The 11,731-nt window shown below is 36.1% G+C and overlaps 2 protein-coding genes across 6 annotated transcripts; both read right to left on the bottom strand.

The window, feature by feature from the left end:
* Window positions 1–148: 148 nt before the first annotated feature.
* Window positions 149–6,330, bottom strand: LOC124183373 (inositol polyphosphate multikinase). 4 transcript variants are annotated; one of them, XM_046571793.1, is made up of 5 exons: window positions 6,066–6,330; window positions 2,000–2,231; window positions 1,713–1,889; window positions 1,302–1,562; window positions 149–1,187 (listed from the first exon to the last, which is right to left on the bottom strand). In XM_046571793.1, exons 2-5 carry the CDS (start codon window positions 2,193–2,195, stop codon window positions 370–372), a joined length of 1,452 nt encoding a protein of 483 aa, XP_046427749.1. In that variant the 5' UTR covers window positions 2,196–2,231; window positions 6,066–6,330; the 3' UTR covers window positions 149–369. The 4 variants fall into 4 exon arrangements, with proteins under 4 accessions (XP_046427749.1, XP_046427766.1, XP_046427774.1 ...); XM_046571810.1 differs by lacking the exon at window positions 6,066–6,330 and adding an exon at window positions 4,832–5,468; XM_046571818.1 differs by lacking the exon at window positions 6,066–6,330 and adding an exon at window positions 3,903–3,921.
* Window positions 6,331–7,239: 909 nt separating this feature from the next.
* On the bottom strand, window positions 7,240–10,265 carry LOC124183402 (hydroxyacyl-coenzyme A dehydrogenase, mitochondrial-like). Of its 2 annotated transcripts, XM_046571865.1 has the most exons (8): window positions 10,035–10,264; window positions 9,868–9,955; window positions 9,397–9,513; window positions 9,134–9,292; window positions 8,651–8,788; window positions 8,210–8,372; window positions 7,771–7,887; window positions 7,240–7,629 (listed from the first exon to the last, which is right to left on the bottom strand). In XM_046571865.1, the coding sequence occupies exons 2-8, from the start codon at window positions 9,946–9,948 to the stop codon at window positions 7,508–7,510; spliced, it is 897 nt and encodes a 298-aa protein (XP_046427821.1). In that variant the 5' UTR covers window positions 9,949–9,955; window positions 10,035–10,264; the 3' UTR covers window positions 7,240–7,507. The 2 variants fall into 2 exon arrangements, with proteins under 2 accessions (XP_046427821.1, XP_046427811.1); XM_046571855.1 differs by having other exon boundaries at window positions 9,868–10,265.
* Between the last annotated feature and the right edge of the window lie 1,466 nt (window positions 10,266–11,731).

Below are 11,731 nucleotides of genomic sequence, written 5' to 3'. Positions count from 1 at the left end.
TACCCAAATTTCCTACCACTTCCCAAATTTCTTCCAACTGCATCAAAATTCCCGACATTATTCGATTTTTCAGAAATTCCTTGACGCCGGGTACACTGCTTATCAGCATATGACGAAACATTACAGCGAAGCATATAAGCCAAGTAAATATATTAAAATATTTTATTTCATATATTCCCTAAAGTCTGTGTATATAATTTACACTAATAACAGTACTTGAGTTATGAATGGTCCTTTTAGGTTACTTATAAGCTTATGATCGTATCACACTAACTTTTCATGCATTGGAGAATGAGAATAAAGCTAGCTTATCCGGAACATGCATATTACCAGGGTGTAATAATAAATAGTGATAGTAATATGCACACCTCATTCTGGTGTCAAAAAACTCTCCAACAATTTAATTAGGTTCTGTATTCCCTCCAGATAATTAGTATCCAAACCATCGTTCTCTGCAGGAAAAACGTGAGCAAAATCGATCATGTTTACTCGAACCCAGTTTTGCTTCTCTTCAGGGGTTGTAGTGAGCTCATCGAGCAAATTCGCATAATCTTCTTTCATTTTAATAATATCTTTGTCGAAATTGTTTATGTAAGAATGTGTACGGCATAATTTTTCAACGACAATATTCATGCTCCTTCCGCTTGAGTCATTTCTCACTAAACTAGGCTCTCGTGAATTGTTTGGACTCGGAGGATGATGAAAGGATTCAGATCTTTTTAGACTATCACTTCTCTTGAGGCTGTGGGATCGTTTCACTGATTTACTTTTGTTTCTTCTCATAAAAATTGGCGACATCGTTGGAGTAGCGATTGGAGAGTGACTGTTGAGTGTTTTCTCGAAAACAGGCCCACTCTCTGTCAGTTGGCCAGAAAATCCTGCATCGCCCAAAGAGAGCACTGGTCGAACATTCAATTTCAAGGACGGCGATCTCGCAATTGGAGATAAATTGAAGTAACTATTAGCATTTGGCGAACCATTATTATTGGATGTTTTAGCATTAACAGGACTAGATTGTTGCCGTAAACGTTTTGCATCGTATGCAAGTAATATGGAACTTGAATAGAACCTAAATTTAGTTTGCAATCTAAAAAAGGCCAAAATTTTCCACAGTGTAGATAGTAATTTTATAATTAAATTGCGGCACGGTGGCTGTCCTGGCTTGGCGTTGAGGAATAATTCCATTGCTGAAAATAAATAAAAAATAAAAAAATGGTATGTTTTTCGAACAAAAAGTTAATCATAATTAAACTCATGTGATAACCAAGGTATATCTATACAATAAATCTTGAAACTATTACCTTCGACAACCATTTGCTTATCTAGTTTTTTGCCATAGTCTCTGTCATATTTTTTTATAAAACCAGTAGAGAGTCTGCACACTTGGAATCCTGGTATACAAAAACCGTATTCATTCTTGGATTCGGCATATTTGTTTTCCTCTCCAGCTCTTTTAGCCGGCCCGGCCAATGGATCCCAAGTTCGTCGACCAATCTTTACGTCCATTACGCATGGTTCAGACATTCCCTCGGTCAAATCTTTTAGTATCAGAAATTTAATATCTACAAAACAAAGTATAAAGTTATCTAATAGAATAATGTTTTATTATCACAAAGGCGATACTAGTTTTCTAAAATTCTCTGATATTGCGGCTCACTTTCATCAATATCTTATCTATAAATTACTATTCAAGGCTACGAGTATTATCTCACATTTGTCACCAAGCTTTAGTTCTTTTGTTCCATAATACTGTGGGGTGAATTGACGGAGCTCAAGCATTAAGGGATCTGTAGTGTCTTGCAGCTTTTCATAAAACATAATTTCTCGTTCACCAAGTAGAGGCTTTTCAATCGGTTTATAGATGAGACCATCTCCACTCTTCAGCATGCCTGATAGTGTACAGAATTAATAAAGTATGATCGTGCCTTACTTACAATCTTCATAAGTGACACTAGTATATTCAGGCATGATCAATAAATAATAAGTAATAATTAATTACCGATGGTATCATTTTTATCTCCAAACGCATGACCTCCAACCTGAGATTCAAAGGGAATCATTCCAATAGGTAGGTCATATTCCAATGTAGGACAATTTAACTTAAACTCAAACTTTGTCGGTCTGTTACGCCGGCGAGATCTCCCAGGAGAAAATGGTGTCCGTTCAGACATTGACGGTGATTGCGGAACAGCCATACTGGCTAAAGTTATTAAGCAGGAAAACAATTCTATCTGAAAGAAATAAAAGTTCGGCACTTGTTAATATGTGTGTGTAAAGTTCACTGCGTAAAGTTTCCATACTGACTATGAGCTACTAGAGCGGCAACTAGAATTACACAGAGCAAACAGCAATCACTTTATTTAACAAAAATTTTGTGGCATCTTGTCTGCAGGTACTACAGTGATATTTCGATTAAGTTTAATCATAAATATATAACTTTGTCAGGCTATATTTTCACCTTATCAAGGTAATAATGCAACAAACACCTGTCCCATGAAAAATGTGACAAATATTGGTAATGTTATAAATATCCAAAGTTATATTGTTTTTCAGCTGTCATCCGAACATTATCGCATCGAATCAGCTGTACATATGCAGCGGTTACATCATTTTTTTGTCTTCCTTCTTTTGAGCTTCGCCATAACTCTTGACGTGCTCTTTGAGCAGTCACGGAACGGTAATAAACTTGAACATCGGTTGTTTACGCTTTACTCCGGCTACTTACTCAACGTTCTATGCATGCGCTATTCGGCAACGCTTTCATCGCCATCTTTGTAACCGAGCATATGACGCTAATCAGCACGTGCTTAGAGCACGTGTGCAGCATCTTTGTAAAACAGTATAGTATCTGATTGTGAGCAGAAGCGTTAGGATCGGTATAACGTGGTTGCATAACTTTGACAACACGATATTGTATCTCCCACATGACTGTAAGATATACACATATTTCAAATTCATGATCATAATATCAGAGATAAAAGAAATAATTTCTACGGAGATCGTTATATCAAACTGCGGTGCCTCTTTTTGTCCTTGTCGTCTACCGAACGTGACGTAGACGCGGATGATATCCAGGAATACTCGATATAAATCCATATGTGGGCGCGGCGCGTGCGTAATGACGAAGCGCAGTCATCGTGGAATTTTCAAATTTGTCTAATCACCAAATGCCACAAATCGTGATCGTTTGACACGACGATGTTTGGAGATGCCTTATATTACAATTGCTAGCATAGTTTACTTTTTCTCAAACTTTTGTAACTATTACTATTTGAAAGTGATCAAATTCTTATGAGAAATTACAAAAAAATAATTAGACTTTTCATTCATTTTCGAGACACGATTTTCTTTCAGGGTCCCTGATAGCGGAGCGTTGAGTAAATTCCAGTTGATCGTGATCCAAATATTATCGACAAGAACTTGATTCTCACTATCCGCGTCCGATGCAGTATATTTCATTATTATTATTGGTATAAACATGTTGCGATTATAATCTTTAATTACGCTACTAAACATGGGCATATCATACAATTTCTTATAGGAAAAGTTCCACAAAATCAGGAAATATATACGTTCAATGTAGATTGAACGTAATTACAATGAATTGAAAAAGGTATAATGTGGTAAGTTCAAAAGAAGTAGGCAGTCGGTAATGTGGCACGTATTATTCGTCACGGCCCTGGCAGGAGGTAATTCGCCATGATATTACTGATATTACTTTACCCAGACACGCAATACTTTGAATAAAATTGACCCACATGCATGTTTTACAAAATGACTCAAATTTAAGAACGCTGTTATACAATATACGTATAGGCCAATACACCTTGTCACATTTTACGCGACCTTCCAGCTACCTTATATACTACAAAAAGTAACGAAATCAAGCATTATTATAGTACCTTAGCGACTCGTTTATTACACGACTGCAGTCGTTTCCTGCAGTATTTTTCATTACGAAAGTACTTTTGCAACACATAAATTTCTTCCTAATTATCAATGTGGATGTGGCTGTGGTAATGGCTGCATGAAGATCCGTGAGTGCAATGTCTCTGCGACACTTCCAACAAATTGAAATACATTTTCTTCTAGGAAACGATAATGCTACGTCTACAACATTTTATTTATCTTGCCCGCAGACACGGCTGACGCGTTACGAAATATCTGGCTGACACTCGCGTACATACTAATGGGTAATTATAACGACGATCAGGCGTACACGAATGTTCCATAATTGCCTCATACTTGTATGCTATGGATTTTCAAATGTACGCTGCAAATTATTATATTATCATAATGTGCAGCGACTGCAATATCTACGCGGACAAATATCAATAAAGACATATTAATATTACCTATTCCCATCAGATTCCCGTGTATGCATCACATATAAGATTATAAACTTAATAACAATCTACAGTGTTATCCTACATTTGTGCACAGCTAATCATGAATTATTCAAAACTGATTCATCATGTCATTAATTAGCTGCGCTCTTTCGTTCTAATCGCATTTCTAGATCTCAAAATATCCATGTAATAAGCTTTGCAACGCGTACAAAAACACGTCATTCAATATTCATACCTACGTGAGTATTATTTTTAATTAAAATAACAATAATTATACTATTGTGTATGCCGGACTCCATCGCTCTATGCGATTCGACATCTTCAGTAGAAGTTTTGAATTACGAAAATTTTTTGTAAGAACATAATGTGTCTACGTGTACATTATATTCTATTATAAATTATATAATTGTCAAGTTTCTCGTCATATGATCTCTGATTGCTGTGAAATTCGGTTTTTTGATGATTATTAACATAGTACATACCTCGAAATCGTAAACTTGAACAACCAATTGGATTCGACTGGTACAGTTCAATTATGCCGTGAGATTATTTATATAAATAGATTGTTGATAAAAAGAACCGTGGACTTGCTACCGAAATAAAATTCTCTCAGTGGGATTTTTATTTCGATATGACGACGACAGGTCTTAGACGAAGCTCATCGACATTAACTGAACTGCATAATAATTATATCCTTCCGTGATTTCTTTAGCCGCGGTGTTCAAGCAGCCATTCTTAGACTGGATTCTTGAAGATCTCCGATTGATATACACTCGGATATAGATCCGACACTGATTGAACGAAGTAATATAAACGCGGATTTTTACTGCACACACGTACGTACATGTATCAATTTTTAAACGGGCTTGACGGACGAATCATAATAATGAATGAATTTGCTATAGATAGCAGCACGAAAAAGGATTATAATAATCGAAATAATTAACAGATTCATCAAGATTGTGGGATCAGGTTAAGATAATTGAGACGTAGTAACGATACTTTAATTTGTTGTCTATCCGTCGGAGAAACGATTTATAATTTACAGTAGCCTATGTTTATAGATATAATTAACGCACGTAGGAGTGATCAAGCCTTGCCGCGATTCTAAACGTGTCTGCCGTAATAGCATATTTTCACTAACTGCTAGGTATCCTTGCGGAGAAATTTATTTACTGTAATGATTGTGAAATAGGTCATACCTCTAACGCAGGGATAATCCAAAACTCAAATAGATACGGCTATGTTTAAGACGTGACTAATGTATTTGGTTGAAACAGACCGCGGGTTGCCCGAACTCACATTGAAACATATAATCTATGTACAGAGTGATTTTAGACAGCAAACGATGTTCAAATAATCAACCCTGCAGTATCGCATTGAACACAACGACCATAGTGAAATATTATTCAAATAAATAACGAGGATGTAAGGTGATTACAGTATTCCGTTTTAATAAGTCTAAAGCTGTCACCTATAGCTTAGGTAAAAGCACAACACGTAAATACGAAATTTATGATAAAACGCGCGAATCAATCGGATTCAGCAAAGAGCGCGAAAACAGGCAAAACCGGCGCAATTATAAATTGTTTGTACGAAGACGTTGGCGTAGAACGAAAGTACAAAGGCACAAGAACTCATATTTATGTGATATCGATCGATGATCACGAGTTAGAGATTAACGTATTGGGGAACTACGAAAATTTAGCTACTTACACAAAAAAATGGCTGTTCTCATGTTACGGCATGTAGAGGCGATAAGTGATTGCGAATTGTTGTGAATCTTGTTTCTCGTTGTTTGGAATACAGATTATGTTTTAAGACTCTGCGACTCGCAGACCGAGTCCCTCTCGTCGGGTTTCCCTCTCCCTCGGACAAACAAACATGGAATGAATCCACTCCCCTCCCATCTGTATCATAGCCTGTGCTCTACTCGTAAAGTCGTGCCTCGTCACGAACTTTTTTTGAAACATCAGTGAGCGACGGTTGAACACTGCTACAACTTTAGAAGTTGCGAATCACGACCTTCCTGGCAATGATCCTCCCGATTTACGACATCGTTCGCGTTCGCAGAACTATCACATTCCCTGTACATAAATACGCGGCAGGTTTAAGTAAAGACCGATCATTTTTATATTTACCATTTGGTCGAGTAATGTTTCCTGGCGAATTTTGATTTGTTTTAACGTCAGGGAGGAGCCTCATTGGCACGTCCAAACGCTGGAAAGTATCACAGTTATACAGCCGTTAATTAAAATTGAAACCACGAATCTCCCCGGAACTCTGAATAACTCGTTGCGATGTAGTAGGGAAACTTTTGTTCTTAATCGAAAAAATCACCCAAGTGTCTCATTCATCGGACGTTCTTGCGTTTGATAAGAAACACTCCTTAAAGCTACTATAATTACGTCCTAATCAACTTTGATCTATCAATTAGCAATAAATCATTGCAGGCCCTCAACAAGACGGAATTTGTTACCCAATATTACCAGAGTCATAGATTTGATAAGAATTTTTACCATGTATCTTAATTGAATTCTAATTAAATCGACATTATTAATCATAACTTATTGCATCTATGCCTCTAGTATTATGATAAATTTAACGTCAGCAAATACTCGCATCTCCGATATATTAAATAAATTTTAGATTACTTGGTGTCTTAGAATTCACAGACCATTTCACGGATAAAAGACACATCAAATTCACCTAAGTCACAAGCAGGCCTAATTGTCTTTGACCACATTGCGGTTGGTTTAGACTGTCGTAGGTTCAAGTGAAAACAGGCTGCTATGAAATTTGTCGTGATTGAAAAATGCATGTGATGTGATGGTCAACAGAGACTTTGCGTTCACCCAGTTTGGAGCATTGTCAGCATTTTTTCAAAACATTTGCTGTTTTCAACAATTACAGATGATTTATTGTACTATACAATGATGTTTTCAACGGATTTATGTATAAATTCTCAGATAATAGCAATAAAAAAATATTAATTGATGATTTCAAAACTCGTATAAAGTTGATTTACCTATATCGTATATGTATGTTTACAAAATTATTGGCCCGTTCGCAACGCCGATTTCATTCCAGTAAGGTGATACTCGTGACAGCTAAATGAGTATATAATCGATATCTGGAAACACTTTGATTATAATTAACTACTTGTTATACTTATAGAATCCTTCTCCTGTTTTAACACCCAATTTTCCTTCTTTTACAAGCTTGTTTAGGGTTTCAGTAGGTTTGAATACTGGATTATCTGGAAATTTCTTATGCCAACCTGAAAGAATAACAAATTTCGTAAAGTTACAGTGTATGTATTAATCAGTATTTCGATATACCTATAACAACTAGCGGTTGAATGATTTACCACAGTAAAGGTGAAGTTTAGTTATATTAGGTATTTACGGTAATAACTAACCATCAAGAATAGACTTGGTAGTGTCATGACCAACATAGTCCGCAAGTTCTATTGGACCCATAGGATATCCGGCTCCCAGCTTCATTGCAATATCAATGTCTCGTGCAGATGCATCTCCTGTATGAGAAATTATTCAGAATTTATTTCATATTTCCAGAATTTCTGTTGTGTCTACGTACTGTTACTCGTTAATAGCAAGACATTATTTTTCAATGCATGTAACAACAAAATTGAATGTCAGTTGTTGGCTCATTTTAGTAAACTCTAGACGTTTTACAGAGTCAATCATAAACTTCATTCCATTCTATTGGGGATATTAACCTCAAATTTTTGAATCACTGAAACTATCGATTGATTCTCATCACTACTAATGTATCGAGACACTTTCTTGCAAGTCTAAAACGTGTACTTAGTATTTTTCATAAATTTAAAAACTCACCACGTTCCAAAAGGCGTACAGCTTCACTCATATAAGGAACCAGAAGTCTGTTGACCACAAATCCGGGAGTATCTTTGCAAGTGATACAAGTTTTACCAATAGCCTTACCCCATTCCATTAGAGTGTTATATGTTTCATCTGAAGTTTCCGGAATCCGAATGACCTATAATTTACACAAACATTTGTAATATTTTCAATTTCGGTCAGTTTTAACATGGTATTTTTTTACCGTTTTTCAATCTGAATAGAAACTAATGATATAAAGTCATATTAATTCAATCAAACACATGAGCCTTTCATGAGCTAGGTGAAAAGATTGTTTTTGCTAGCCATGATTTTGCAAGAAAAAATTATGTTATTCGAAAACAGATTTCCAGATAACCTAGTGGTATCATTGGAGTTACTGATCATTACAGATAAAAGAAGAAGTGATGCTCATACCTCAAGCAATTTCATAACAGGTACAGGATTGAAGAAATGAAGACCGCCAAATCTGTCCTTTCGCTTGGTAACTGAAGCAATTTCTCCAATCGACAAAGAAGACGTATTGCTTGCGAAAATCGTAGATGCAGGAGCAACCTATAATTATTGATATCATGAAAAAGATCTATGTAAATAATAAACTTGCTAAATAAATATAATGCTAACTGTTTTAACAAAGACTACTACATATTCGCCTCTTTTATTACAGAATAAGATGATTCAGAATCAGTAAGACAAAACAGTAAATGATATGATCAGTAAATTTTGAATCTGACATGAAACATAGGTTCTAAGTTTTTATAAATGCCACTGAATCTACACTTGGATATCAGCAACCTTGAAATATCAGATAATTACAAGAAGTAGGTGATATGCCCACTGATTGGATATTAAGGATTAAAAGATTTACACTCGCTCACTTTTAATGATATTCAAACTCACATCATCTATGCTAGCGAAAAGTTTGTGCTTAGCTTCCAGATTTTCCACAATTGCTTCTATGACAAGATCTGTAGTCTTCACAGCTGCTTGAAGATCCGTGCTAACGTCTATACTGGCCAATGCAGTCTTTACCAATTTTTCACCCTCAGTAGGATTGTCCTATGGAAATATATTTTTGATTCATTTTTACAGAATGTGTAATTGTAATTGGTAATTAGTATTTTATTATTATTATTTCACATGGCTTCTTCTTATACACTTACTTTATATAATTTCTTGGCTACGCGACTTAAGCTCTTCTGAATACTATCTTGAGATTTCTTCAACACATCAGGACTGATATCCACCAAAGTTACTCGGTGGCCTGATTGAGCTGCAACCTGCATAATTCAACAATATCATTTTGAACAAAAATTAGACATTCTATTTGCTGGTGTAAATAGGAGCAATTGTGAAGGTATGAAATCTGAGAGTGAACTTATTGCACACAGTCTAGCCAGGGATTGAAATCATTTCGTATTATTTTCTCTCGACAACAGAATGGCTTTCTGACAAGAAAATTGGAACAGAAATTTAAGGGCTGAAGTGGAATAACATATTTGCACTGTGAGAATCCAGAAATTAATTTAATGCATGTCGTACTTTAGTAATGTAAGAGGTCAAATTAACTTTGGAAATTTCAATTTGAATTCAACTAAGTAGATATCAACATTCGTTTCGCCTTCATATCATACCTGAGCAATCCCTGAGCCCATGAGCCCACCGCCAACGACAGTAATATGCTTAATTGCATTGAGAGAGCTAGATGTCGCCATACCTCTTCTTATAATTGCGAATGGTAAAATCATGATTAAAGAAAGTGAGAAATTACCAAGATATTAAATTCAACGCTAATAATTACAGGAATACCACGAGAATGAGAAGACCAGGTGGTTACGTTAATGAGAACGCAAGACAAGTATCGGCATTCGGTGGTGCCCCACTTGTATTCTATGCGATTATACTTTGGACTTTGGTCATTCAATTGTGGCTATCTGACGATCTTGTTTACCTCTTGGACTGCTACTTATCTATTATCACACACTTGTAACGTGTGAAAAAGTGAACCGTCGAAGGTAAATTTCTCGACGTAACGAAAATAGCTGTTTTACCTAAGGAATTTGAGTAGAGGTACGGCTACGCTATCGCCCAACTATCAATTCTCGTTAATTGCTAATTGGAATTCAAGATAAACCTCTCTTTTTATACCTCTTGTAAACTTATCGACGTGGAAATCTAACTAGCATTCCACTGTGCGTCGTTTAAGTACAGCCAGAAACATGCTTCAAAACAGATGTGGACGTGACTGATCATCAGCTGCTTAATCTACGCTGTGATTCGTTATTTGTGGCGAAATCGAAAATAGTCCAGGCACTAGGAGAAAGCGAGGTGGAACATGGGAGTAACGGCAACTTTCCGTAAGCAAATATGCTCTGCATTACCCACTGCTTTAGTGATATTAAATGCGGTGGAGTACCAATTGGTTACCGACATGCACTTACCGTCTACAGACGGTTCGAAAATTAGTTCCAAAAACCTATTCGTCATGTTGAATCTCTGATTGAAATTTGATCAACTATTATTTGTAAGCTCAGCTTTACAATTGGGTAAACTACGACGTTTACTGAAAATACGTAAAGAATGCTGATCCGTCAAGCAGCGTCCTCTGCGTCCTCCCCTACACGCGCAACTCAATCTGGTAAGCAGTCGGCAAGTAGATGCGACACTAACTGATTTTACCATCGCTCACCGCGTGTATCCAGATAACGAAGAGTCGAATATTATTATGCCTATGGAATGACGATGCCGTAGTTTTCAATTACGCAAATTCATTTGAGCCAAATTTGGAAATGGCAATCTAACTCCACCGGTTTACTGTTAACAGAGTTTGAAACTTTTTTTTCGTGCCAAGGATGGGAGACATAGTCGAAGATGTTAATCAAGGGATGGAGTGTATAGATGTGCCTATATGTACCTTATGTAATTTCTGTACATACCTATGTTTAATACTTAACTCGTACCGTTAACTGAAGATAATAATATGTATCGTCAGTCAACGCTCATATCTTCATTCCGAAAGAAGATGCAGCCGACATATAAAAATAATTTCTTCACTGACGTTAGATTTCCGTGGTTTTTAAAAAGTGAAGCTTATTTGCAGCGGAAAAGCTAGACCGTTCTACACAAAAATACTACTTGTGAATATTTCTTGGAAATTAGGTAATACCCGATTGTTACTAATGTTTGAGTCCATGCTGTAACAAGCCCCGATGAACCTCAGGCAATCATTATCACAAAAGTAATTGAGAAAAAATATAAAAATGATGAAGGTTTTTTTTTCAACTTCTACTCATATTATCTGGTTGAATTGCAACTCTGTCCTCTAACCCCCAAACACAAGACTGTTCAGAAATTTATTATCAAGTGGCCCAGATTATAATTACTCATATCTGTCCACTTTATTATACATTTATGGCAGTGCGCGTGTTAATTGTTACGAATTTTGTGTGTGAGAATATGTATTCCCGACAAAGTCGTACTATTTTATCCGGAATTGCA

The sequence above is a fragment of the Neodiprion fabricii genome, chromosome 1, assembly GCF_021155785.1.
Source record: "Neodiprion fabricii isolate iyNeoFabr1 chromosome 1, iyNeoFabr1.1, whole genome shotgun sequence".
NCBI classification, from domain to species: domain Eukaryota; kingdom Metazoa; phylum Arthropoda; class Insecta; order Hymenoptera; family Diprionidae; genus Neodiprion; species Neodiprion fabricii.
Note: the sequence above shows the minus strand (reverse complement) of the source record. Positions and strands in the feature narration are given on the sequence as shown.

Bases quoted from the DNA above. Each gene is read 5' to 3' on its own strand.
- LOC124183373 (XM_046571793.1), bottom strand. From the start codon at position 2,195: ATGGCTGTTCCGCAATCACCGTCAATGTCTGAACGGACACCATTTTCT. The intron at 1,563-1,712 runs GTGAGATAATAC...TTTGTTTTGTAG, and splicing joins ACTAAAGCTTGGTGACAAAT to ATATTAAATTTCTGATACTA. The intron at 1,188-1,301 runs GTAATAGTTTCA...ATTTATTTTCAG, and splicing joins TAAGCAAATGGTTGTCGAAG to CAATGGAATTATTCCTCAAC.
- LOC124183402 (XM_046571855.1), bottom strand. From the start codon at position 9,981: ATGATTTTACCATTCGCAATTATAAGAAGAGGTATGGCGACATCTAGC. The intron at 9,514-9,867 runs GTATGATATGAA...TGAATTATGCAG, and splicing joins TGGGCTCAGGGATTGCTCAG to GTTGCAGCTCAATCAGGCCA. The intron at 7,630-7,770 runs GTTAGTTATTAC...TTATTCTTTCAG, and splicing joins TACCAAGTCTATTCTTGATG to GTTGGCATAAGAAATTTCCA.